Raw genomic sequence first — 26,198 nt, 5'->3', positions numbered from 1 at the left:
ATCCCAGTAAACTGAGTTTGGTTAAAGCTATGCTAAATATTTGCCTTCCTCTGAATTCTTTCTTTTTGTGTCCTTTTGGTACCGTTCTTTGAAATACCAGTTTCATTATGTTATTTTAGAAGGATTGCAATCTGCCCAGAAAGAGAGATGATGGGAGGCTGTGGAATAAAGAGGGTGGGAAGAACAACACTGACAGAGAGCAGCAGATGTATGGAAGATGAAGGATTAAAAATAGAAATAGATGTCCATTTTCAGTGAAGATTTATGTCCCTCTAGACTATATGAGAAGCTAAACCCTATGAAAGAGTTAAACCCTATAAATTATAAATTTCAACAGTTAAGTTCTAAATGTTTGGCTTGTAGAGTGGATGTAATATCCAGAGATAGGTATTTGCAAAGGCCAGAATGCAAAAACTTGTATACCACCTGCATTGTCACAGGAAATTCTGCAAGGAGGGTCTTTTACATAATCCCGCTTCACAGAATTGTTTGACACAGATACAAAAAGATACCTCTGTCCTTTCCTTTCAGGATAGCAGGCACTTACTACTGTTCTTTCTAAAAAAATGAATAGGGCCCAGGCATTATGTCAATATTTTGTGAAATTTGCATGTAATGCCCACATTAAGTTGAGCACACAAAGTGTTTGTTTTACACTACTAGGCACTTGTTTGCTCTTTGGCTCTTCCCTTTCTGCCTGCATACAGAGTAGATTGTCACCTGGGTGCCTGTTTGTGACTCTCGCAGAAGGAAGACAGGAGAACAAGCATTTTAGATAGCTCCCATAGCAGCAGTTCACATCTAGGAGTGCAGGTTTTTTTAAAAAAAAAAAAAAAAAAAGCCTTACTAAGGAAAAAAAAGCTCACTTAGAATGACAAGAGTTTTGGTATTGGTGCTGCATGACAATAGTGAAGGATGAGTTGGCACTGAGCTTCTTGGCACCAGCTGGCTTACAAAGGACTGTGATGACTAAGGGTTGGACAATACCCATAGATACCTCTTCATGGTAGCTGCAATGACGGAAGATACTTCTGTCTGGGTGGGATAATCAGTCTGTGCCAGTCTGTGTGGGGCACAGTTGTCTGGCACAAGCAGGCAGCTTGATACGTCTGGCACCGTGGACTTCAGAACATGTTGAGTTCAGATGCAGAGAGTGCTGATCCAGAGCTAGGATTTTTTCCTTGTTACCAGAAAGGGCTTGCTTTGGTCTGTCAGACCCAATTAATAAATTGGGTCTTGAAAGTAAGTTGAAGCCTTGCAATCAAAGCCATGCTGAACTGGAATTTTAGAAGCTAAAACATTAGTAGACAAGACCCTTTCTTACCAACTTCTCCCTTCTCGTTTAATTTCTTGCTTCTCCCCAGGCCAAAGAACCCTCCATCACCGGAGTGATACCCTGGAGACAGTGATCCTGGTAAATCCCAATGTGGACAGCATCGTGTCTGAGGTAAGGACACTGTGTTTTCTCCACATCAGATCTCTGGCCTGTGCTTGACTTAGAGGGCCATGATTATCACACTTGGCACCTTCTTGACCATGCTACTGGTCTGCTGCAAGGTGTGGTGAGGTTACTAAGCATTCTGGTCTTGCCAGTAAGATATACGCTGTAACCAGTATTATTTGGCACAATTTACTGCTAGACAAAGAAAGACACAAGAATGTATGGTTCCTTGTGTGCCAGCCTGTTGTGGTTTAACCTGGCCGGCAGCTAAACACCACACAGCCGTTTGCTCATCCTCCCCCCTCCCTCTCTGGGATGGGGGAGAGAAACAGGAAAGTGAAGCCTGTGGGTTGAGATAAAGACACTTTATGAAGACAGAAAAAAAAATAATAACAATAATAAAATAATAACAATACTGATGATAATTGTCCCACTAATAATAATGTGTACAAAATAAGTGATGCACAATGCAATTGCTCACCACCTGCTGACCAATGCCCAGCCTAACCCGAAGCAGTCCAGCCCCCCACCCCAGCTAGCCACCCCTATATATTGTTTAGCATGACGTCAGATGGTATGGAATACCCCTTTGGCCAGTTTGGGTCAGCTGCTCTGACTCTGTCCCCTTCGAGCTCTTGCTGCACCCCCAGCCTGCCCATTGGCAGGACAGAGTGAGAAGCTGAAACGTCTTTGGCTTGGTGTAAGTGCTGCTCTGCAACAATTAAAACATCAGCATGTTATCAGCACTCTTCTCATCCTAAGCCAAAACGTAGCACCCTACCAGCTACTAGGAAGAAAATTAACTCTGTCCTAATTGAAACTAGGACACAGCCCTATGGCAATGAGCTGCTTCCTGGAAGAATTAGTGCCTATTGCTTGATGTTAACTATTTCTCAGGAGATTGTAGAGCTTCCTAGCAAACATTTTCTCTTAAAACTAGCCCACTTTCCTAACGTGAATTGTGATGTGGAGCTGTGTCAGGAAGGCAGTAGCATCATCTTCCCTTTTCAGAAACCTACTCTCCTGTATATAGAAAACTTAAGTTTTGGCTATTTGTAAATTAAATGAGTAAACATCACCTGGAAGTTTTTGACTCTCCATGTGGTTGTGTTTCTGGGTACTGGTGAAGAATATAGGTAACTTTTTGACTGCAAATCAGATTCATGACAACATTGTCTCATGGCAACAGGTTCACTCACTGTTGTGTGATTCATCAGCCCACAAACTACTGATCTTCTGTGGTCAGAGCTCAGACCAGGAAGGAGACTTGATCCTGCAGACGGGGACCTTCACTTACCAGAAGTTTGCTGAGATACTTTCAGACCCAGAGGTGAGCATGAGCAGTAAGCCAGGATGTCTCTTCCTCTTCCCAAAGAGCATGACAGAGCACTGGAACAGGTTGCCCAGAGCATTTGTGGATGCCACATCACTGGAAGTGTTCAAAGTTGGGTTCAGTGGGGCTTTCAGCAACCTGATCTGGCGATGTCCCATGTCCATGGCAGGGAGTTTGGGCTGGATGTTCTTTAAGGTCCTTTCCCACCCCAACCATTCTATGAGTCTATGACTCTGTGAACTCCAGCAAAATAATTGCACATTGTAAATAACTTATGGTGTAGTTGTGGGCATCTTGCTTTACTTCCCTGGCTTAAGTTTTCCAAAATTACAGGCATAGGTGATGCCACCTTTAAGTGCACAGCTTGAGACATCCTTCCAGACCAACTCTGCAGTGGGCAGACACTTAAAATTTCTTAATGCAGGTTTTAAAATATGTTCAGGTGACTTCCAAATAATGTCCAACGGAGGCCATTGTCAACCTAGTAAATGTTTCTCTTCACTTCACAGTCTGTCTAGTGAGCATAAGCTGTTCTCAAGGTTCAGTGTGTTCATTAGCGGGGTGTATAGCTATATACAGAAAAAAAAAGTGACAGAGAAAGCTTTGAATTCATTGCATAAAGATGACACAGAAATGACTAAATGATGATTAAGTAACTACAAATGTAGTTATGTAATCATACAATTGCAAAATCATTTAGGTTGGAAGGGAACTTGAGAGGTTTGTAGTCCAACCTCTTGCTTAACATGGGCTCAGCAATAAATTTAGACATGATTGCTCAGGACTTTGTCCAGTATGGTCCTGAAGACTTTATAGGATGTCTCTTAACCTTGGATCTCCTGCTTATTATCTTGGCTAGCTGTACTGTAGCTTTCCTCAGAGGCCTTAAGCTTTCTTACTATTGGAGCTCATTGCAAACACATATAGGCTTCTTCAGGTTTTGATAAGCCTAGCTTCCACTGATGATTGTGTGATAGACATTTATAATGCCTCCATTGGATTGAAAGTGCAGTTGCTGCAGGAATGGCTCATTGATTACTCTGACCATGGGTAACATTGCTGCTGTAATTATATCAGGAAATCTGAATGCCTTCAGTTATTTTAGGTTGATTGTTTGAGAATATAATGCAAAGGAGGAATGTTCCAACCTCATTCCAGATTCTTAGTAAGTTTGAGTTGTAATGCTTCTTTGCTCAGGATATTTTCTCCACAGCTCTAAGGAGCCTTGAAAGTGATATCTACCTTAGCTCTAATTACTAACCATGTATCATGTCCCCAGCCCCATCGGAGATGGAGTCCTGACTTTTTAAAATAGGCTTCAAGAAAGAAAATGGATCTGAATAGAAGAGAAAGTCCCATGGTACTGAAATGCACAAAATGCCATACGATTGTTCAGTAGCCAATAAGTGAGGATAAGTTCCGACAGTGATGCCTAACATTGAAAAGGGTATTTCAGGGTTAGAATTCACAAATCAAAAAGAAACTGCTATTTTTGAATCAAGCTAGAGACTGATATCCCAGGTTGAATAAGAAGAAGTAAAGAAAGAGGACAAGGTGGCTTCTGCTTCTGTTCTCTTTCCTGAGGTATTGTCACTGTGCAGCCCAAACAGTCAGGAAACAAAAAAAAAAAAAAAATCAACATGAAGAATTTCAAAAGAGAGCAGAGTGTGGCTGCATGCATTTATGCTTTTGGAGTATTTCATCTGTTCTCAGCATTTCCTCTCAGTAAAATGCTCGTGGAGTCTTTGCAGTATTTCTGCATTAACTGGCTATTTTTAAAAGAGCTGAATTGGTCTCAGAGCTCTGTTTGACCTTTATTTGTCTGTGCCTGTCTCAATAGGTCACCCAGATTCTTAGCAACACTGACTCAGATATCAAGGCCTCCCTTACTGTATCGTGTTTGGGAGAAGGAGACTGGAGCAACCTTGGGCATCCTCGATTTCAGGATATTATTAATCTGAAACTGAATCCTGATCCAGTTCTGCCAGAAATGGATGGGGTGTCTGAGTTTGCAGAATATGTCTCTGAAACAGTTGACGTGCCATCTCCATTTGATCTCCTGGAACCACCCACCTCAGGGGGCTTTTTGAAGCTTTCTAAACCCTGCTGCTACATATTCCCTGGTGGAAGAGGTGATTCTGCTCTCTTTGCTGTCAATGGGTTTAACATCCTTGTAGATGGTGGCTCTGACAGGAAATCTTGTTTCTGGAAGCTTGTAAGGCACTTGGATAGGATTGACTCTATTCTTCTGACCCACATTGGTGCAGACAACCTACCTGGTATCAATGGGCTGCTGCAGAGGAAAGTTGCTGAACAAGAGGAGGAACAATCCCAGGGCTCTACCAACTACAGTGACTGGATGAAGAACCTAATTTCTCCCGAGCTGGGGGTGGTATTTTTTAATGTTCCTGAAAAACTGAAGATGCCTGAATCATCTATGAAAGTAAAGAGGAGCATTGAAGAAGCCTGTCTGACACTGCAGTATCTCAACAGACTTGGCATTAAATCAGAGCCTCTGTACAGGGTAGTGAGCAGTACCATTGAACCTATCACGCTTTTCCACAAAATGGGAGTGGGTAAGCTGGACATGTATATACTGAATCCTGTCAAGGACAGTAAAGAAATGCAGTTTCTAATGCAGAAATGGGCTGGTAATAGTAAAGCAAAGACTGGCATAATTCTTGCAAGTGGAAAAGAAGGTGAAATTTCTGTTCCCTATCTCACATCCATCACAGCCCTAGTGGTGTGGCTGCCAGCTAGCCCAACAGAGAAAATTGTAAGGGTTTTGTTTCCTGGAAATGCTCCTCAAAATAAAATACTGGAAGGTCTTGAGAAACTCAAGCACCTGGATTTTCTGAGGTACCCCGTGGCTACTCAGAAAGATATCACTTCTGGAATACCTCCACCTGTGCTGAAGCAGACCAAAATTAAACAAAGAACTGACAGTAAAGAGAGTCTTAAATCTTCCCCCAAGCCGTCTGTGACAAAGCAAGCTAAGAAAGAAGAGGCAGTTGAGGAAGGGATTAAGGAGGTAAAAACAGAAGTCGTAAAGGATGCTAAAACTGAGAAAAAGGTTAAAGAACACTCTGAGAAGATTCCTGAGAAACCTGTTAAACATGAAAAGATAAAGACAGAATCAAGTGATGTTCTCAAAGCTGAGAAAAGAAAACTAACAAAAGACAAAGTAGGCAAAAAGCACCTCAAAGAGAAAGTATCCAAACTGGAGGAGAAGAAAGACAAAGAAAAGAAAGAGATTAAGAAGGAAAAAAAGGACTTAAAAAAAGATGATGGAAAGAAAGAGGAAAAAAAAGATTCAAAGAAAGAGGATAAAAAGAAAGAAATCAAGCCAGAGCCCAAAAAAATGTCTAAACCAGACTTAAAACCATTTACTCCAGAGGTAAGAAAAACATTATACAAGGCAAAAGTTCCAGGCAGAATCAAAACTGAGAAGATCAAAATCAAACCTGAAAAGGAAGTACCTACTGACCTAAGGACATCACCAATGGAGAAGATGCCAGTAGAGGTGGAGCCAGGAGAGATTTCCATAGCTGAACAGAGGTTAGTCCTGTCTTCACCAGAAGATCTTACAAAGGACTTTGAGGAGCTGAAGAATGAAGAGAAAGGGAACTTGCAGGGGGCTCAAGAAATTTGTGATACAGAAGTAAGTGATAAGGTTATGAGAGTACCTGAAAAGGAGATGAAAGAGTCCAGTGACGTGACATCTCAGAGTCACCTGGAAATGGATACGATTTTGAAAACAAACATTCCTGATCAGAGAACAACTACTACTGATTTGGAAAAAGAATCCCCAGCAGAGGAAAAAGCAGTCCATCATCTAGAACCAAGAGCAGGTCAAGCTGAAAAAATAGAGGATGAAGGAAGAACGTTAGATGAAAATCTTGATATGAGATACTGCAAGAGAAAAGCTGAGCAGTACAAGGAAGTTCAGCTGTTGCCAGACAGAGAACAGGTACCAACACACAGTGACCTCGTAGCAAAAGCTGTTTGGTCACCAGCATACAGAGATGAAGACAAGGAAGAAGAGGAAAAAATCTCTTTGGACAGAAAACAGAGGGAAGCAGAAACAAAGACCTGTGAAAAGTATACTGAGGGGACAGAGGCACAGGAGGAAGGTCAGAGGGAAAAGAGAGAGGATGTGGTAGAAAAGGCAGAACTGGAAGAAAAGGAAGAACAGCAAATGAAGGTGGAAAAGAGTAAAGATTTCTATGAACTGAAGCAGGATGAGAGGGAGGACAAAATATTTACCATTAAAGAAAATGAAAAAGAATTTAGTGACATGGGTGAGAAAAACAAGTTAGTTGGAAAAGAGGTAACAAAGGAAGAGTCGTATCTGAGCAGTCTGCCAGTCCCAGCAGGAGCAACAGCAGAACATGTTTCATATATCCAAGATGAAACTATCCCAGGATACTCAGAAACAGAGCAGACGATTTCTGATGAAGAAATACATGATGAACAGGAAGAGAGGATCCCACACTTGAAGTATGATGTCAATGCATATGACATTTCTGTTCCTGACCACCCAGGCTCTTTTGAAGCAATACATGGAATACAGGCCATGCCTACTGCAGATCTTGCAGCCAAGGGCTATGCTGGCCAGGAGTCTGAAATCCTGGCATATCCTACAAACATAGTGGCAGCTCCGCTAGCCGAGGAAGAACATATTTCTTCTGCTACCTCCATTACAGAATGTGATAAGCTTTCATCTTTTGCAACTTCAGTAGCAGAAGATCAGTCAGTTGCATCTATAACAGCACCACAAACAGAAGAGACTGGGAAAAGCTCTTTACTTCTAGACACAGTAAACAGCATGCCTTCCTCTCGGACTGAAGCAACCCAAGGTCTTGACTATGTTCCCTCTGCTGGCACAATCTCTCCTACATCATCCTTGGAGGAAGACAAATGTTTTAAATCTCCGCCTCCTGAAGATTTCCATGCACTAGCAGAAGGAGAGAGAAAACTGGAAGCTCAAAAAAAGGATATTCATGAAGAGGCAGAAGAGGAAGAGGAAGAAGAAGATGGGACTCCAAATATTGAAATGCCTGACAAACTCAGAGGCCATTACAGTGCCCCACTGTTCGCTCATCAAGAATGCACTGATAATATGTTAACCGGTGTCCCCACAGAAGTGACGCATACTTCTGGTTTGCCATTATCCACTGAAGAAACACCGTTTTCCCAGGTTGACTCTGCAGAGGCTGAAGAACGATGCATGAGTCCTGATGATAGTACAGTCAAAATGGCATCTCCCACCCAATCTGGTCCCACTAGTGCAGGACATACACCTTTCCACCAGTCTCCAGTGGAAGAAAAGCTAGAAACAGTAGATTCAGAGCTATTTGAAAAAGAAGAAGATGCTGCTACTAAGAAATTGGAAGATCGAACTTCTATTGTGGTAAAGGGAACCAAGCATGAACTGCTCAGAGATGATGAGGTGTCTGCATCTAAGTATAGACATGAAAAAGAAGTGTCTGGACCTGTACTACATAAGCTGGAGGCAGGCGCTGATGTGCAGGTATCTCCTGGGGAGGAGGTGCAGGAAGCACCAGTGAGGAAGGAAGAGCTGCCCTGGCTCTCTTACCACAAGCAGGACACAGTGGTGATAGGGGAGGAAGAAGAGCTTCCTGCACTTCCGCATCCCAGCACAGATGTGTTTCTGGAGCCTGAAAAAGAGCTAGAAACTAAATCCATGGCAGAAAGTTTAACAGGATTTTCAAAACATTTGTCCTTTGAGCCATTCTCTACCACAGAAACATCTGTGGGAAGTGTGGCTCCTCCATGGTTCACAAACCAAAGCAAATCTGAAAGTGAGAAAACCTCACAATTTTCTCCAGATGATACTAAATCACTCTATCTTACAGAAGAAAATCTTGCTAAAGAAAAATCCCCAGATATTTCTGTTAAGGGGATGGCTACTGAAGAAGGAAAACTACTCTATTTCACAGAAGACACCTCAGAAGAAGAAAAATCTTCTCAGGTTTCAATTAAAGACATTTCTCCAGAAGAAACTAAATCTATTTCTCTCACTGAGAGTCCCAGCAAGGACATCTCTTCAGACATTTTTGTTAAAGGTATTTCTCCAGAAGACATCAAAACTCTTAGTTTCACAGAAGAGATACCCGTGAAAGAAAAATCTCTGTCTGACTTTACCGACAAATTCCCATCAGAAGCTGTTGGATCTATGGATTTCACAGAGCAGAGCCCAGATACATATGAAAAATCACCAAACATTTCTACCAAAGTGCTCACAAAAGAAGTGGCAAAATCGTTTTCTTGCCTAGAAAGTATCCCGGTTAAAGATACATCACCCAGAGATACTTCAACTGAAGAAATGTCTCCCGATGATAGCAGTTTATTTTCTGTAACAGAAAAAGCCACATCTAAGGAAAAAACTGCAGGCTTCTTCTCTCAGGAAGTATCTCCAGATGCAAAGGGCTTATACTTTACAGAATTTAGCCCAGTTGAGGATAAAACATCATCACATGTTTCTGCTGAAGATGTAAAATCTTGTGGGTTCAAGGAAGCTAAAGAAGAAAAATCTCCAGAAATGGATGATTTTTACATGAAAGATTTAGGTTATGAGAAGAAAGTGTGGTTTCCAGAAGAAGTGGAAGAGATTCCTGTTCAGGGAAGGCGGCAGATATATGATAAGGAGAGAGAGAGCACATTCTTGGATGAGGTACCAGAATATGAAAAATCCCCTCCTAAAATGGGAGAAGTGGAGATCCCATCTCCTGTACTGCCTGGCAGTCATACCTGGAGAAAAGTAGAAAGTGAAGCATGGGGCTCTGCTTATGAGTATCTTCAGGAAGGAGGAGACACTGGAAGAGCAGGGCAGTTATCCCGTGAGGAGGATGAGGATCTCTGTCATGCCAAAGACAAACCTGTGTTACTGCAAGCAGAAGCAGAATGTTTAAAAGTGGAATCATGTGATTACAAAGAAGAGACACTGAAGAGTGCCAAACCAACAGCAGAAACAAAGATTGTTAGCATAGCTCCTGCTGACATCACTTTCCCAGACAGTTCTCATTTGGCTTCTCAGTATGTCTCTGGTGAGGAAAATCAGGTTAAACCATTAACTGGAAACATAGAAAGGCAAGAATTGATGCTGACATCCAAACAAGATTACTCCTATTTAGACGATGAGGAGAAAGCTGTCCTGGATATCTACGCAAAATCAATAGACCAAGCACTGAAAGCATCTCCCCTGCCAGTAACAGCTAGCCCTCTGGAAACACAGACTGGCACAACACTAGAAACAGAGAGGTCTTACAAGATAGATCTGTGCAAAGCACCGCAACAGGAGGAAGTCCCATTGAAGGATACAGAAAAGAAAACAGATGTTAGTGGTTTGTCTCAGGAAATGGACTGTAAATACAAGATAGATAGAAAGCAAGAGGATGACTACAAATCCACGGAGGCTCATTATGACTCTACAGGAGGCAAAGAGCAGGTGGCAGCAGCATCTGCTCTGTTCCAATCTACAAGACCAGCAGAATCTGAATATGTAGCAGCATCCTCAGAAGAAAGTCCTGCAGGGTCAGGGCAGCATGCACACTCCCCTCTAGGAGAAGTCCCTCCTCAGAAAAGCAGTGCTGCCATTGGCCATTCTGAGGCTGTGGGTTCTGTGAGCCGAGTGGCATATCTTCCTGAGTCCTATTCCAGGAGCCCTGTGGACCCTTGTTCCTATGAGGAAGGGGTCTGCAGAACCAGAGGTGATGACGATTCCATGAGACAAGAGCAAGAAGAAAGAGAACCAACACCCTATCCTGATGAAAGAAGTTTCAAGTATGCTGATATCTATGAGAAGGTAATTGTGTCTGGAGTTGGACTCTCCCCCTTCACATCCAAGGATGCAGACATCTCAGGTCACACTGACAAGGTGCTGACAACAGCACTGAGCTCTCAGAAAGATCAAGGTTTTCATGTCTCTGCGAAGGAAGAAGAGTCCTGCCTTTATACCTCTGCTGAGAAGGAGTTGTCATCTCCAGCATCCCCTAAAGATAAAGCAGATGCAGCCTTTGAATATACAGACATCCATAAAAGATACTTGCCCTTGTCTGAAACAGATAAGCCTAAGATATCGAAGGGACAGGAAGAACTGAATGTGTCCTGTGCTTTGCCAGAAGAAGTGGACTCTGAACATCATCCATCATCTGCAGGCACAGCATTTATCTCTCCCACTGACATATTTTATCAAGAAAAATCAGCTGCCTATATTGGTGCCACTTGTCCAGATGAGAACATCGTTTTGTCTGGCCAGGAGCAGGTAACTCTGTCCCTGAAATCTGAAAGCCAAAATCTCAAAGATACATACTATGACAAAACAGGGCAAGGGGAAGAAAGCATGAGTGACTCAGAGTTAGAGAAAGGTGCTACAGAGAGATCTGAAAAGGAGTCTAAACTGCATAGCCCTGACCAAGCTGCAGGCACAGTCTATGCACACATCTCAGCAATGGAGAAGTTCCATGTAACAGAACCACTTCTGCAAAGCAAGCATGAGGAGTCCAATTCACCCCCTTCTACTGCCTCTTCACCTTCTGATCCAGTGTGGAAAGAGGAATATGGAATTATGAAAACTGCATCAGCCACAGCTGTGGGAACATATGTTGCTGGTTACAGTGACTTGCCAGACATAGGCAGAGATGAGCAGGCTTCAGAAATGTGCCATTTAAGCCAGGATTCCTTGCAGAAGAGAAAGGATGCTGAAAAATCCACGAAGGAATCACATTTCCATGTAAAAGATTATCCAAGTACAGAGGTTGTCTCAGCGTGCTATGACCAAGCCATATACTTGAAATCTGATTCTGAAAAACAGAAAGAGGAATACAAGCAGGGGCCAACAGGAGAAGGCAGAGTGATGGAAATCTCTTCAGGATTTGAATGTTCCCTGCTAGGAAAGAGTGAAACATCTAGTGTGTTCAGACATGAACAAACCTCAGCAAGCCATTTAGAAGATATCTCTCTTCCTTTAAAGGTTTCTTGTGCTTTGTCCTCAGGTCAGGGGAAGAAAGATGAGTACTTGGAGGTTTCTGAGATCAGCAGCCATACCTCATCTTTAACTAAATTCTCACCACTGAGTCCATATGAAGAAGATAAACTGTTCTCCAAAGGTGTGGAAAGAGAGTCTGTGCCCCAACAGCCACTGAAAGATGACTCTTCTAGCCTGTCAGAGGAACCATCATCTGAAGCAACTACTCCTGTAATATCAACTACAGCAGAAAGTTTTTACTCCCATATGCTTTCTGCATACACAAGTGCAGGAGCAGAACCAAGTACCAAGAGTCTTTGGGATGCATCTCCACAGATTCCAGATAATGCTATGAAAACCCATACAGCTGAAACCAAAGACTTCACATTTGCTGAAGAACGTGGTTCTGCATTCAGTAGTGGCATGGGTGAGAGCACTTTGCCATGCAGAAAGGAGTGCCAGAGTTCACAGCCCATACCACACTCTGCAGAGAAACAACAGCAGCCCTTTGTAACTAGCCCAGAGCAGAAAGCACCATTTACAGAACAGCTGATGACATTAGCATCTCTCCCTGATGTATTGACATCTTTTCCTCATCATCAGCATGAAGATGAAACCACAGCCAATGGTCCAACAGAGGTGAGCACCAGTCTGCAAGCTTTCCAAAGCACATACCATGCAGCAGAGACAAAAGATGAAAAAACGTGCCCTGATTCTGACAGCAGTTTTTCTCCATGCACAGGCAAAGAGGATACAGAGAGGCAGAGCCGTCCTTCCTCTCTGATGTCCCCTGAACACAGTTTCCAGCCCTTTTTCCCAGATGTGCAAAGGGCTGGAAGAGCAGAGGACCATGGAGATGCTTCCCATGAGATGGAGCCACATTTAGAAGGCATTTTTGACTGCAGACAGAAATTCTCCTCATGTGAATTCAAGCACAGGAAGGGAGAGCTCTCACCCTCCTTCATTAACCCAAGCCCTCATGAGCTCTCTGAAGATAGTGACCTCTCACAGGAGGAGGGTCATCCTTCAGTGCAAGGAAGACCACTCCACACGAGTAGTAGCCCTGTGCAAAGTGCCACAGCAGAGGAAACCCCTCCAACATCAGTGAGTGATTCTGGAACCTCCCAGTCAGACTCAGATGTTCCACCTGAGACAGAAGAATGTCCATCCATCACAGCAGATGCAAACATGGACTCAGATGAAGATGCTGATTTCCTCCCAGTAGATAAAGCTGTTGGAAATGCTCATCATGCCAGTTCTAGGTCCAGCCATGATCCTCAGCCTATTCCAATGGTAGATCCCCATCCTCATCCTCCTCACCCTGATGTCTGCATGGTAGATCCTGATATGTTGGCAAATGAGCAAGGCATGAGCAGAACTGATAAAATTTCCAAGAAGGACATGAAAGAAAAGAGCAAAAGTGTGAAGAAGCCTTTGAGTAAACCCAAATCTTCCTCTCCTGCCCGGAAATTAGATGTGAAAGGGAAACGATCACCCACACCTGTGAAACAGCCATCTGACAAATCCCCAAAATCTGCCACTGCCAAAAAAGAAAAAGATGGAGGAGAGAAGCCCAAACCACGTAGTGTGCTTGTGCAGCCTCCTCACACAGAGGATGAACTGGCTCGGAGTAGTCACAGCAACCCTGGCAAGAACCTTGTTAATGGCATCAAAACAAACCCTGGTAAGAAAGTCTTCATTAAACATGCATTTTTCTCTTCAGGTTCAATAAAAAGAAAAAACACTAAGTTAAATGTAGTAGAACAGAGTTTCCCAGTCAGGCATAAGCAGTGAGAAAGCAGAGAGGTTGTCATACAAGTCACATAAAAAGATCAAAGCCTTGAGGAAAGCTCTGAACCTCTGTAGAGATGAATCCAACCACATCTGCAGAAAGCCCTGTGAGACCTAATTCAGAACTCAATAGACTAAGATTCAGTTCCCCCTGGGGGCTACAGCTGTGGAGAGGCAGTAGGTATTTAGAGTTGGGTGCTGTCAAAGAAATACCAGCAACTGAAGGACAAAATACATCTGTGTGTAAGAAGTGGTGTTCACCTTTTGGCCTCTAAGTGGGGTAAGTTGCACAGGACAGAGATAAAGCTCTCATGTAGAATAACAGGAACCACTATGGTCAGATATTTTCTTTCCTCTGAAATATTAAGTGGAGGTGGGATGGGAGCAGCCCTCATGTCTGAGTACCACGCTGTAGGGCACTGAATGAAGACGTGAAAAGGGTACTTTGCTGCAAGTGTCTGTACAAACCATGGCCTCCTCTAAGTGTTCACATGGAGACCAGTGCTCTACTAGTATGCTAAAAGAGGACACCAGTTTTAGGTGATACAGTGTAGCTGCATTACCCCCATGTCCCTGCTGAGAAGCTGCAGTGCCAGGCTCTATGCAAAACACGGACTGATTTTTAATCTTCTGTTCCAGACCATTGATACTGAGCGTAAGACAAGAGCCAGCAGGAAGATAGTGTCAGGGAGAATGAAGAAAGTCAAAACAGTGCTGATGGGCTATGGTCTCAGCAGATGCCCACTGAAGACACTGAGGCAAAGAAAGGGTTTGCAGAGGCTTTACAAGGGGCTCTTCTTGAGTAAGAACAGCTGAAGAGAAAGACCTGAAAAGAGCCTATATGTGTGCCTGCTGCAAATACATGTACAACTCAGGTGAGGAGATTGTTGTCAGATGACACACAGATGGTGTCACTGACAGCAAGAGGGATGTTCAGGCTGAGTGGTTGATGAAGAGTCTGCTCAGTGTAGTGGGGAGTGAGAGGAAAGTAGTGGATGGAGTAATGAAGTGGTCACAGTGCCAGCCAAGGGAAAAGTCTGCAAGGGAACGTGGCCTGAAAAGTTTCTGAGCCAGCTGACTTGTGAGTAGCTGACAGAGAAATATGGTACAGTCAAGAGAAAGCCTGCATGAGGGTATTAGTAGTGTGTCTGTACAGAGTGGTCAGGTCCTGAAGGCACTGCACAGAAAGAGCTGTCAAGATGGAGTGTCTGGACACGTAAGCCTGAAGGGAAGGTTGAGACAAAGATGCATGATTTCTGTGTTTGGAGCAGTGCTGTGGGTTGCCCAAATCACACTGGGGATGAGGAATAGACATCAGTAAGAATGGCTGCAACAAGAAAGGATTTTTTTTTGTTTGTGCCACAGCTAGCCAGCACAATTAGTTGTCCGTGTTGGTGGCTTTGTGCTCACAGAAGAGAGTACCCAGAATAGGAAACGGAAGACAGAGGCCTCTGTGACTCCACAGAGAGCAGGAGGGAGAGAAGGGACAGTCCTTCCATGGGTTTTGTCTGTATATGCCTATTTACTGCTGAGTATAACAACTCCTTTGACAATCTCTCATCTCATAAATATAAAGAGCAGTAAATGAAGAAAAGATGTACAAAAGTTACAGCAGTGTTGCTAGGAAAGAGCAATAGTCCACAGAATAGCAGTGATTCTCAGGGATGGCAGAAAGCCAGGGTGGAGTTTCCAAAAAGACCACTGCAATACCCTAGGATATAAACAGATACAGAGGCCACAGAACAGTTGTTTGTTTGTTTGTTTGTTTGTTTGTTTGTTTTTTTAAGCAAAAATAGATTATTAACATACACAAAAAAAAAAAAAGGTAGGACAAACTATTGATTGGGATGGCAACTCTGCAAAAGCTAATAATGGAGCTTTTGAGTCCCTTCTTCAGGAAAGACTTGCGAGTCTCAAGCCTTCCAGCCCCCCTTCATTAACCCCCAAGAACAGCAGAACTCACTCCTTTTTCCTCCCTTTCTTTCAGTGCTGGCTCAAAATTCCACCCAGATCTCCTCTGAGCCTGGATAAATGTTAACTTGTTTGCTGAAGGGAAAAACCTTTCTGGAATCCAGTTTCTTCGGTGTTAATTTGAGTGCCTGTGCGTTCCAGAAGGGTTTTGATAGTCTCTGCTTTCTTTTTTCCAAAGCTTCCAATAGTCCTAAAAGCAGTTTGGCTGTGCCCATGGGTCCACCTGTCTATGTGGACTTGGCGTACATTCCCAACCACTGCAGCGGAAAGAACACAGATCCAGAGTTCTTCAAGCGGGTTCGAGCATCATATTATGTTGTGAGTGGGAATGATGCAGCCAATGGAGAACCAAGCCGTGCAGTGTTGGATGCGCTCCTGGAAGGGAAGTCTCAGTGGGGGGAGAATCTGCAGGTATGTCACGGAAGTGCCTGGGAATGTATGTTTCTCCTTGTGTCATAAGCACTTGGGGGAAGGTGCGTGTCACAAACAAAGTACATTAAGAGGATACAAGTGGTACTGGGCATGTATTGCTCTGCAATCTCAGAGGAGTAACTACTTGTACTCTTGAGAAGGGGGACACTCTCAGAATGATGGGAGTCGTGTTAGATGTGTCCTCCATTCCACATCTTTCTGAGAGGAGGAAGCACTTAGAGATTATACATTGCTTCTCACCTGCTGCAGGATGAGCCTATCTGAAAGCAAAAACAAGCACTGTCACAGGCTGAATATTCATCAGTGTCCCATGCCCTGTGGCATTTGTTGCTAGCCTTGCTTGCTTAAGATTTTTCTTTCTATTATACTGGTAATAAATACTAACTTTTATTAGAGATTAAAAAACAAATGGAGCATTCTTACTTATATTTCTTGTGTAGTCAGGTTTGCAGGAGATTTTGGGTAGACGCTGTTTCTGATGACAGGTACAGGAAGTGTGTATGCTCTTTCAGATGATGCACCCCCCGATTTCAAAGTCCCTGAGCTGCACATTGGGTCAGTAGGCAGATCAAGTCTATAAAATCAATAACAGTAATACTCTCAGCATTGCTCCTTTTCACACTGAAGGATCTTTCTAAGGCTGTTTCTGGCGCACAATAAAGAGAGGCTCTCCCCTCCACTGCAGCCATTTTCACCATTATTGGGGTAGTACTGCTAGTGTACAGCCAGCTCAGAGCCCCATTGTGCTGGTACTGCATAAAATAAAGCACCAGCTCTGCCTTAGAGAATGTGACATCTGAAAGGCATTAAATAGAACAAGCAGTACCAAGGGGACAGTGTTCCAAAATTAATGGGAAATTTTAGCCTCAGCTCCTACGGGCATTGTTTACCAGTGCAGTTGTTCTCGAACAATGATGCCTCCTGCTTTCTTTCCCCAGGTGACATTGATCCCGACACATGATACTGAGGTGACAAGAGAATGGTACCAACAGACCCATGAGAAACAGCAGGAGCTAAACATCATGGTACTGGCAAGCAGCAGTACTGTTGTGATGCAGGACGAATCTTTCCCAGCCTGTAAGATCGAATTCTAAATCTCCCAGCCACACTTTGCGTTCATCCATTGACTCTCCAATCACCGATGCAACATCAGAGACACCATCTAATCACAGTCCAGTTCTCTGGTTTAGTCCTCTACATGGTTCCCATTTGTCAGGCAATCGGGTACCCATCTAGCTCAGCACTGGATGCTATGAAAAAGAAGTGCAGGGCTCTGTAATATTCTGGACTGAGCTAAGAGTTTGTGCAAGAGCAGTTGCAGGCCAGGGGCACTTCCACTTTCCCTGCTTTATTCTGCCGCCTGTACAGTTTCTGTAGACTATCTTGGCTGCCTTGCTGCTGTGAGAGCTTGTTCTACTCTCTTCCTGGCTGCCTTGCCATTTAACTTGTAGCACCATGAGCCTCATCTTTCTGGTGAGGGCTGAAGTGCTGCTGCTGCATGTTGACAGTGTTTGGGGGCAGGGAGACAGAGAAAAAAACTAATTCACAAAGCAAACCTACATGATGAGGGAAGGCCAAACCCTCCAACTGTAACATGACAGTGAAAGGCATTCTTCCATCTTCTATCCTGAGCATACAGGTGGTGTTCTGGGTGAGGGGGCCTGTACTCCAACCGGGCAGGGCCACCATTTGCCACCTCTGCAGGCTTCTATCCCAAATACTTTGGTTACAGACTCCTGCAACACCTGCTCGCTATGCTCAAGGAGCTGGGCTGAAGGACATGTTGGTTTTGTGGGGGGGAGGGGTGGCAGTGGGAGGGGAGAGTTCAGCCTGTTGCTCTTCGCTACAGGGAGCACATTCCTAACCTGCTAACTTGAGTTTTGCACACTAAGTGGGTAACTTACTCCTGCACATCAGCAGTGCGACAGGAGGAGGCACAGAGGGGCTGTTGCCTGAACAGTCACACTCAGTATCCAAACGCACAACTACAGCCCCCTCTAAAGCAGAAGGGCTGAAACAACCCGGCCTCTGTTGGCCTATGATAGTTGAGAAACCTCCCTGCCCTCGTAAACCAAAGGCTTTCCTGAGGAGTGTGGTGAGGCAGCTGAGGAACTCGCATGCTGTACTGAGATGCTGTTGTCTGGCCAGCGTAGCTGATGTGTGCCAGTTCTGCAAGCAGCAGCAGTTTCCTTGCTACATGTATGCCAGTGGTCCAGCTTCTTAGCTGTGTTCAAGCTTTTGCTGCCCTCCCTAAGTGTGCCCAGGATGTGGGGAATAGAACCTGTGGTGTGAGGAAAGAGAACCCCTTTCCCAAAAACACTTGGGAGTAGTTTAGCAATTGTGTTAGCTCATAGATACTCCACAACTGTGGCAGGAGCATGCATAGCTGCCTGCACAGAATAGCTGCTGGCAAGGCTGTGCTGTGCATACCCTGCAGTTGCAGCTGGCAGCCTGTTGCTTGCACATCTATTGTGGACTTAGGTCCTTGCTGTATGGCCAGCCTGGCAGAGATGTAGCTGTGTGCCGTGAGTGCATCATTGCCACTGAACAGTCACCTAGAGGCTCCTTGGCATTCAAGCCCATTCCTGCTGTGGGGCTGCCAGCCCTTGCAGCGAGAGCAGCTCCAGGAGTGCTAGTGCTCAGGCATCTGTTCTGTAGCACCCGGGGAGCCTTTGCCACATCCTAGAGCACTGCAAGAGAGCCTTATCACAGGGATAACTTAAACTTTCTGTGCGTGAAAAAAGCGTGGTGGTGGGCTGTGAAAGAGACATGAGATGGAAAGCAATGCAGCAAGGCTTGGCATACAACTCAAAGTATTTCCATCTGCTGTGTTACCCGCTATGCTTGGCCTTGAGCCAAGATCTGATTCCATAATAAGCATCCCAGGACTATGTGCTGTGCTTGCCGGGGACACTTCAGTCTCTATGCTAGCATTTTCTAGCAGCTGATAGAAAGAAAATGCTGCTTAGAAGCCTGCTCCTAGACTAAAATGGAGTTTCTAGGGAAATGGTTTATTTTGCATTTAATTTATATATTTATTATTTTATCTTAAGCTGCATTTTGTTTGGATTTTTTAATTTATACGTGTTAACTTGACACTATGTGCTCTTGGTGTCAGCTCAGAGGTTTCTCAGTACAAATACTTAGATGCTGCAATTTAAAGAAGAACAACAAAAGACCACAGAGAAATGGGCAGAGTTTTTGCTGGCAGCAAAAGGGGGTCTCTGCTTGCAGCCTGCAAGGCTGTGTCTAAAACCCAGCAGCTGCAGGACAAAGCCTGAGGCCAGAAGCCCCTCCCCGAGGAGCAGCCAGCCCTTTTGATGCAGCCCTTGGTAGGAGCATGTGAGCTTACTCAGGGATTTATGAAATCCCTGCCCTGCGCTGTATTCACATTAACCATGGAATCACAGTGTGTCTGCCAGAAGAATAAATGTCATTCTCTGTAACCCAATGGGGTCAAGTGTCTATGAATGTCGGGTACAGCAAGCAATTGCAGGCAGTAACAGACCTGCTCCTGTTTTCCCCAGGCACTGCTCTGGGGTTTTGCCTTCAGTGCTTTGGGGAGACCCTGGCTCACCTGCCAATAGCACTGGCTGGCAGCCAGCTGCAGGTGGAGGATGCAAAATGTTCAGTGCCAGGTAGTCAGAGCAACAAACGTGACATCTTCAGTGACTGGATCCCTGGATTCCTCAGTGTGGCTAGGGGTAAAAGCTAATGCACTAACTTTATACAGACCTACAAATGAATGTTTCTCAATTTTAAACTTGAAGCAGTTATGAATAAGAAGCAGTAATGGTGAGGCTTTGTAAGGTGCCTGCATCCTCCAGGAAGGAGTGACATGTTCCAGCAAAAACACCTGCCCTCCATGTGCTGTGCTCCAGCACTCCGCAGCTACGCTGCTTGGACTGCTCTATCCTACACCAGTTCATTTCCCTGTCTTCAAGACTCCACAATTTATTTATTTTTTAAGTCTTTTGTGGAAGTCTGTTGTGCCTCCAGCCTCTCTCTCTCCCATGAAATCTTCTGAAGCCATGGGGGAAAAGGACTTGTAAAAATGCCAAATTCTGAAGTCTGACTCCGCTCAGCCTGCAGGAGCCAGCAGAACCCATCCAGAGCCAGAGGTAATACAACACTATAGAGAGAAACAGTTAAACTCTGCTTTTGCTTGTTTCTGCATGTGGGCAACAACATGTAATCTTCCTGTATGTAATAGGTACAAAATACTATTTTAAACCAATAATTTAAAAAAGTGAACGTCTCAACTGTATTGAAATGGCAACTTGTGCTCCCAGCTTCTATGCTAAATGTTTTAAAAACGGAGCCCTGATTCTTTTCTTCAGCATCATGTTTCTATTTGAATTTAGTTTCTTGACCTCTGTCCTTTTGCCCATTTCCATGTGAAACACTGTAACTAACTACTGTCAAGAGAGGAGCCCAACACATCAATAATAAAGCCACATTAATTGCGAACAAGAACACTTCCAGCTGTTTCAAACTGTTCTTTAAGTGAGTCTATCCTGTAGGCAGGGGGCATGCAGATCCTGCTGCCACACCAGCAGCCTTCCCTCGATGCTGGCCAGCTACTGCCCAACCTGAGTTCAGGCAGGCCTGGGTGATTGTGCTTATGCCACAATTTCACTCACAGCTGCTAAAACCTGTGACCCTGCCAAGAGGATACCCACGCCAGCGGTACAGACCTGCCTGGGACCCCGTCCTCCTTCCTCAGCTCCAGCGGGGTTTTTCACTGTTGCAGCTTTCGAAGATGTTTCCTGCCCATGTTTGGTTGGCCAAGGGCCAGGATGCAGCCCGGGTGCTTCATGCACAGCCACTCCAGTGGACACTGCAGGCAGCTGCCTCGCAGCACTAAGCCAGGCTCTCCCTGGTGGCTTCTGCACTTCTTGGGAATCACCATTCTGGCCAGCATTCCTCAAACTGGTAGCATCCCCAGTCCTGTGGAAGGCACATCACAGCAGGGCCTGGCCAGGAGTCTGGCGCAAGCCAGCCAGGCAGGGCACCAGCATCAGGGACTCAGCTCAGGGACTGTGGACACTCAAGGCACTGACAGGGCACCAGGTGCTGCCCATCCTTAGCTCAACAGCACACCTTTGCACTACTGCAAAATTCTGCAGCCTCCCTCTGGAGGGAAAGACACTCTGTTTCAACTCTTCCGCTACTCAGCAGAACACTACCAGAGCAGCCTTCTGCCCTGCCTGTGCCAGGCAGCAGTCAGGAGGGGCTGATGCCCAGTCAGCTCTGCTCCTGCCTGGTGGTTCCCTGGAGGAAGCTCAGGGGCACAGTTGAATGCAGGGGAAAAAGAGAGCAGGGATTGGGCTGCAGACTCAGAAGGGGGGGGCCACTGTGGCTGGGGAGCATATCACAGCTTATGCAGCTGTCACGGAGAAATGTCACGGAGAGCTTACAGCAGCCAGCACAGATTTGAGGAGCCAGAGCTGGCTTTGGCAGGATTAAACCAAAAACATCAGCTCCTAAAATTGTATCCAGAAATTATGCGCGTGCACACACATCCCAACCTCTGCTTTGTGACTCATAGCACTCACACCACCCATTTGTCTGGAAAGGTCTGGCTGGCCATCAATCACTGCTGCTTCTTAGTCAAGAAAAACACACTAAAGACTGCACTAAGATCAGACAGTTGTGCTCAGGTTTCACCACACACTCTGCAGGTGTTCAGGTGGAAGTGTTTGAGCACCATGAAAAACCACAAGCTTCTTGACAGAGCAGCTATTTAGCAGCTCTTTTAAAATAAAGGGCACTACTTGTTTTTAGCCTACCTATCAAAGGGAGTAGCCATAGACCAGAACCCTGTTCTGGCGCCACTGCAGGTAGCCCAGCTTCCTCCTTGGTTGCCTGTGGAAAGGTACCTGCCTTTAAGGACAGAACATTTGCCTCCAAAACATACACATAAGCATTAGTCTGTACAACTAACCAGACTGCTTCCCTGTTACCCTGCCCTGCATCAGGAAGTCCTGTGATCCAACAAACTGTCTGGAGAACACCACTTAACAGGATTACCAGTATGCAAAGTACCAATGCAGCCAGATAACTGCTGGCTAGAGGACACCAGGAACCAAAAGACATAGTCTGATGTTGAAATTAGACACTAATGAGAATTGGTATACATATTTGCACTTAAGAGAGATGAAGTTTTGTATTTTTCATCACAAGTACAAAAACCCTGTCTGGGCCCAATCTCTCATTGAGCTTGAGAGCCACAGCAGAGCCACAGCTGCCAGCTGCTTCCAAAGTGCTGCTCCCTTTTTATTTCCAGGTGAAGAAACAGGCTGAAGATTGGGGACCATTCTAAATAGAACTGCTTCTTTGTGAGTGGGAACAATCTATCTGGGATTTCAACCACTGCTGCACCCTGCAATCCCCTCTTGCAGGACCCGGCCTTCAGGGATGTGCCATAAAGGCCATCTTCAGTGCTTAGATGACCTGGTGTGTCCTGCAGCACCAGCTCGTGGGCAGTGCTACCACAGCAGTCACCCTGCCCAGACGTAGGAGCACAAGGAGACTGCAGGCAGCAGTCACTTTCTCTGGGGAAAAGGGCTCCCAACTACAAAGCACCAAGGCCCAGTTCACTGCCTGCGCTGCTTGTCAGTGTGGCAGGCAGGCAGCCAGCACTGAGCAAAGCCACTGACCATATTCTGGCAACGGGGAGGGAGCAGACAGGCAGACCTTCTAAGAGACTGCTGCGGAGTGAAACCACCCCACAGCAGGCTCCAGGCCCCTGAAGCCCATGCCAAGCAAACACCCACTCAGCCCCTGCTGCGTGACCCGGCAGCCGGCATCTTGCTCAGCCCCCCCTGCCAGCAGCAGGTGATGGCGGGGCCTGCCCAGGCCACAGCCTCCGCTCCGCAGGTGCTGTCCCCAGGAACTGTCGGTTGCTGGCAGGAGCCAGGCCCCAGCAGGGCCTCGTCTGCGAGAGCGAGGTGTTGGCAGTGGCAGGACCACGTGCAAGCCTGGGGAGGGCTGCAGTGGGGCCACACAGCAGGATTGGTGCTTGGGCATCACCCGAGGGGCCCGTGGGGTCTGGAGAGCTACTCTGCTGCCAGCTCTCCCACAGCCAGCTCTTGGGGCCAGGGCACGCTGAAGCCTGGCAGCCTCAGTCAGACAGGCCAGGGTAGCTGGTCGGCAAGTCTTGACTTCAGGGTTGCCAACAGAAGCCAGAGAGCTTCTGTGCAGCATGTGGAAGGCCCTTTTCCCAGACCCCAGCACCCAAACCTGTAGAAAGGGGAGCTGGGTTTCCTCTTGGCACAGTGCTGCACTAAAAGCCACTGTAAGACTGCTGCATTTCAGGTACAAGTAGACATCACCATACTTAAATATCCAAACTTGCAGGGAGGGTTTATCAGGCACAGGAAAGAGGACATGGTATGCAGGACATGCTTGGAACTGAAGGAAACATTTAGACCGGAGCTCCCATCCTACAGCAAACTATCATGGGCCCTGGGAAGCCATGACCTCTTCCTCAGTATGACCAGTTCTTCAGAGGAAAAAAGGTATCTGGCCTTCTCGAGCAGAGCCCCATGCCTGTGTGCTCACTTCATTTGTAACTAGTCTTGGCCACAGTTCCTCGTTCCTTCAGGGTGGACAAGAACAAGCAGTGCTTGCTGCCCTGGGCATCTGCAAGCTCTGGCACACACACACTGCTGCACTAGTCAGCATCAAAGGCAGACACCAGACCCACAGCAGAGATTTACTGTGAACGTACATCATCACAACACAGCGCAGAGATCTTTGGGCACAGCTTCACAAAAACATAAATCCTAGCTATAGACAAACACACAGACTTGTCCATAAATGCAGGAGGCGCAGGAAGCACAGTCCTGGCCTGCACTAAGGATGTAGCAGGGAAACCTGTGTCAATGTTGCCCTCAGGCTTGTGCTTGCAGGTCATTTACATAAATATGTATTAAATACTTTTCATTTTATATATAATAAAGATTTCACCTTATTGGTTTCTAACAATCCTGATTTGCTCAAATAGCAGTTTCTCTTAATTTCTGTCACCAAGACTTCAGAACTTTACCTTGCCTGACCCTTGGGGACTAGAAAAAACCCGTGTGTGCTCCCTGTACACCCCTCTCAGGCTGGATCTCCAGGCTTCTGCCTGCCCCAGCCCAGCAGAAAAATATTCAAGTCCACTCCAGAGAGATTTCTTCTTGCAAGTGGCAGTCTTGAACCTGTTCCTCTCATTAAATTCTTTCCCACGCTCATTCAGAATGATTTCTCCTTTTCCTATTCTTCCCAACATGGACTCTCTGGATCTGTTTTTGGTGGCCAATGGTGGGCATCAAGAGAGGAAGGAAGGAACAGAGGAGGGTGGCGGTTGTGAAGAACCCAATTACTTTGGACCCAGAATGCCTTTCTCTGAAGGCTGTGGGCCAACAAATCTCTAGGGAGCATTTATCCCCTCTGGACTTACCACCCCAAAAGCCTTGACTCTACCAATCCTCTAACTCTGCTGTCCCAGCAAGCAAACAGCCCTGGGGACACCCTGCACCGATGCAGCGCCACATCCCTACTCCATGGAGGTGCTGTGCCAGTACTGAGACTGCATTTGTTTGTTTAACAGGGCAGATGGGGTGTTTGTTATCTCTTGCTGGTTGGCAAAGAGCTGGCTTGTGTCGGAGCGGAGCAGACTCTTCCACACCCCAGAGTCTTGTGGCCTTGGGATATGGCTTGTTCTGTGCTGCAGACAGCCAGCTGCATGAAGTGTTGTGCAGGAAGTTGGGCTGCCTCCAGGCTAGAAGCGCTTGCAGTGTACTGTCCAGCTAGCCGCTAGTTCTGCTGACCCTCCTGACGCATTGGCTGCAGCCCCTTCACGTTTGTCTCAGGAGGCAGTGGCTGCTCCTGGCACGGCTGAGCAGACAGAAGCTGGCCTGGCAGAGCGCTGTCCCCCAGTGGCTCCTTGCCCATATGCTCTGGGTCCAACACCTCTCCCAGCAACTCGTCTTCACAGGGCACCAAGATGTTCTTGGACAGCCCTGACTGACTCAGGCCAGTCATTCCCCCTGAATACCCTTCACCTGGCTCTGCTCTCTCTCCAGCTGGCCTTATCTCAGACTCTGCATGACACTTTGGTTTCCCTGTGTTACTTGGGTCTAGCATTTTCCCAGATGATTCTTCTTCATCCAGCGCCAGCACACTGTTCTTCTCTGGGTTAGAGTTCTTGTCAGCCAGCTCCTTGCACAGCTCCAGGACCCCACCTGGCTCTGGGCCCTCACTCCAGGTCAGCATTTCTGGGGCACTTGGCTCAGCCACTGACAACCCAGACACCCCCTCCTCCACATCAAGCCCTCCTCTGTCAGGTTCTCTCTCTCCTTGCTCAGGGGACTGGCTATTCAGCTGCTCCTCGCTTTTTGGGGGACTGATGGAAAGTTTCTCGGTGAAGCTGAAACGAGCACAGCTGTCCGAAGAGGTTGGGGAGGACGGGCCTGCACTGGAGACGGTACTGGAGGGACCACTGCTGTCTGCAAAGAGGAAGAGAAATCTTAAACATGTAGTTGATATTTCCCCAGCCCAAAGCCTGAGCAAACCCAAGCTGTTGCAGTCCCACAAGTTCTAGAAGCAATGGGTGAGGGTCACCTACATGCCATGCACCCTGGTAGGTGCTTGCAGCTGCTGTTAGGTGTGCTTCTGGCAGCTCAGCTGATGAAAACACAAGCACAAACACCACACTTACATCTTGTCATACAGTTTATCTATAATGCCAACACATCACATGTGAAATCTGATGTTGGGCTTTGAGCTGAAAAGCAGTTTCTTTCATTCCTTCATTATTATGGGACACTTTAACTTTGGTGCCCTTGCTACCTGAAGCACAAAATCCCTGAATGTTGAACTAGAGTTGCCACTGGAAGAAGAAATATTGCTTCACCACCAATGTTTGGCTTTGTTTTGTTTCTTTTGTTGTTGTTTGTTTGTTTTCATTGTTTGAGTGAAACCAGAGAAGAGATTTAGATTATATCTAGTCCAATGAATGGGGGAGGATTAAACAACTGTACACCGGATCAGTTTCTTGGCCTTGCTCCCTACACAGCTCAGTACACACTACTCCTGGAACAAGGAGTGTATGGCAAGAAGAGTGGAACCGCCCTTTCAGTGGCAACACTGACTTGTGTTATTAATGCATTTGCTGTGAAACCGTTTGATAAGCCCTTTGAGTTCCAGCCAGATTTGCAAAAGGAATTAACAACAGTCACTACCTCTGCAGA

The 26,198-nt window shown here is 45.9% G+C and overlaps 2 protein-coding genes across 10 annotated transcripts in view; one reads left to right on the top strand and one right to left on the bottom strand.

The window, feature by feature from the left end:
- MAP1A (microtubule associated protein 1A) overlaps positions 1-17,062 on the top strand; it is a 57,411-nt gene extending 40,349 nt beyond the window's left edge. For both annotated transcript variants that reach the window (XM_082769327.1, XM_082769328.1), the window contains 5 exons: positions 1,365-1,447; positions 2,631-2,771; positions 4,615-13,447; positions 15,704-15,936; positions 16,896-17,062. In XM_082769327.1, the coding sequence (XP_082625453.1) occupies positions 4,765-13,447; positions 15,704-15,936; positions 16,896-17,051 (9,072 nt within the window). In that variant the 5' untranslated portion in view covers positions 1,365-1,447; positions 2,631-2,771; positions 4,615-4,764 and the 3' untranslated portion in view covers positions 17,052-17,062. The remainder of the gene's footprint in view (positions 1-1,364; positions 1,448-2,630; positions 2,772-4,614; positions 13,448-15,703; positions 15,937-16,895) is intronic.
- An 11-nt stretch (positions 17,063-17,073) lies between these two features.
- Positions 17,074-26,198, bottom strand: part of PPIP5K1 (diphosphoinositol pentakisphosphate kinase 1) — a 59,391-nt gene continuing 50,266 nt past the window's right edge. For 2 of the 8 annotated variants that reach the window (XM_082769329.1, XM_082769330.1), the window contains exon 31: positions 22,250-25,454. In XM_082769329.1, coding sequence (XP_082625455.1) covers positions 24,763-25,454 — 692 coding nt within the window. In that variant the 3' untranslated portion in view covers positions 22,250-24,762. Of the gene's footprint in view, positions 25,455-25,573; positions 25,633-26,198 lie in introns of all 8 variants that reach the window. The other 6 variants (XM_082769336.1, XM_082769333.1, XM_082769334.1 and 3 more) reach the window with 6 other exon arrangements.

Source organism: Aythya marila (genome assembly GCF_965140915.1).
Source record: "Aythya marila genome assembly, chromosome: 11".
NCBI classification, from domain to species: domain Eukaryota; kingdom Metazoa; phylum Chordata; class Aves; order Anseriformes; family Anatidae; genus Aythya; species Aythya marila.
The sequence above is the reverse complement of the archived record's forward strand: the minus strand, read 5'-3'. Positions and strand labels throughout refer to the sequence as shown.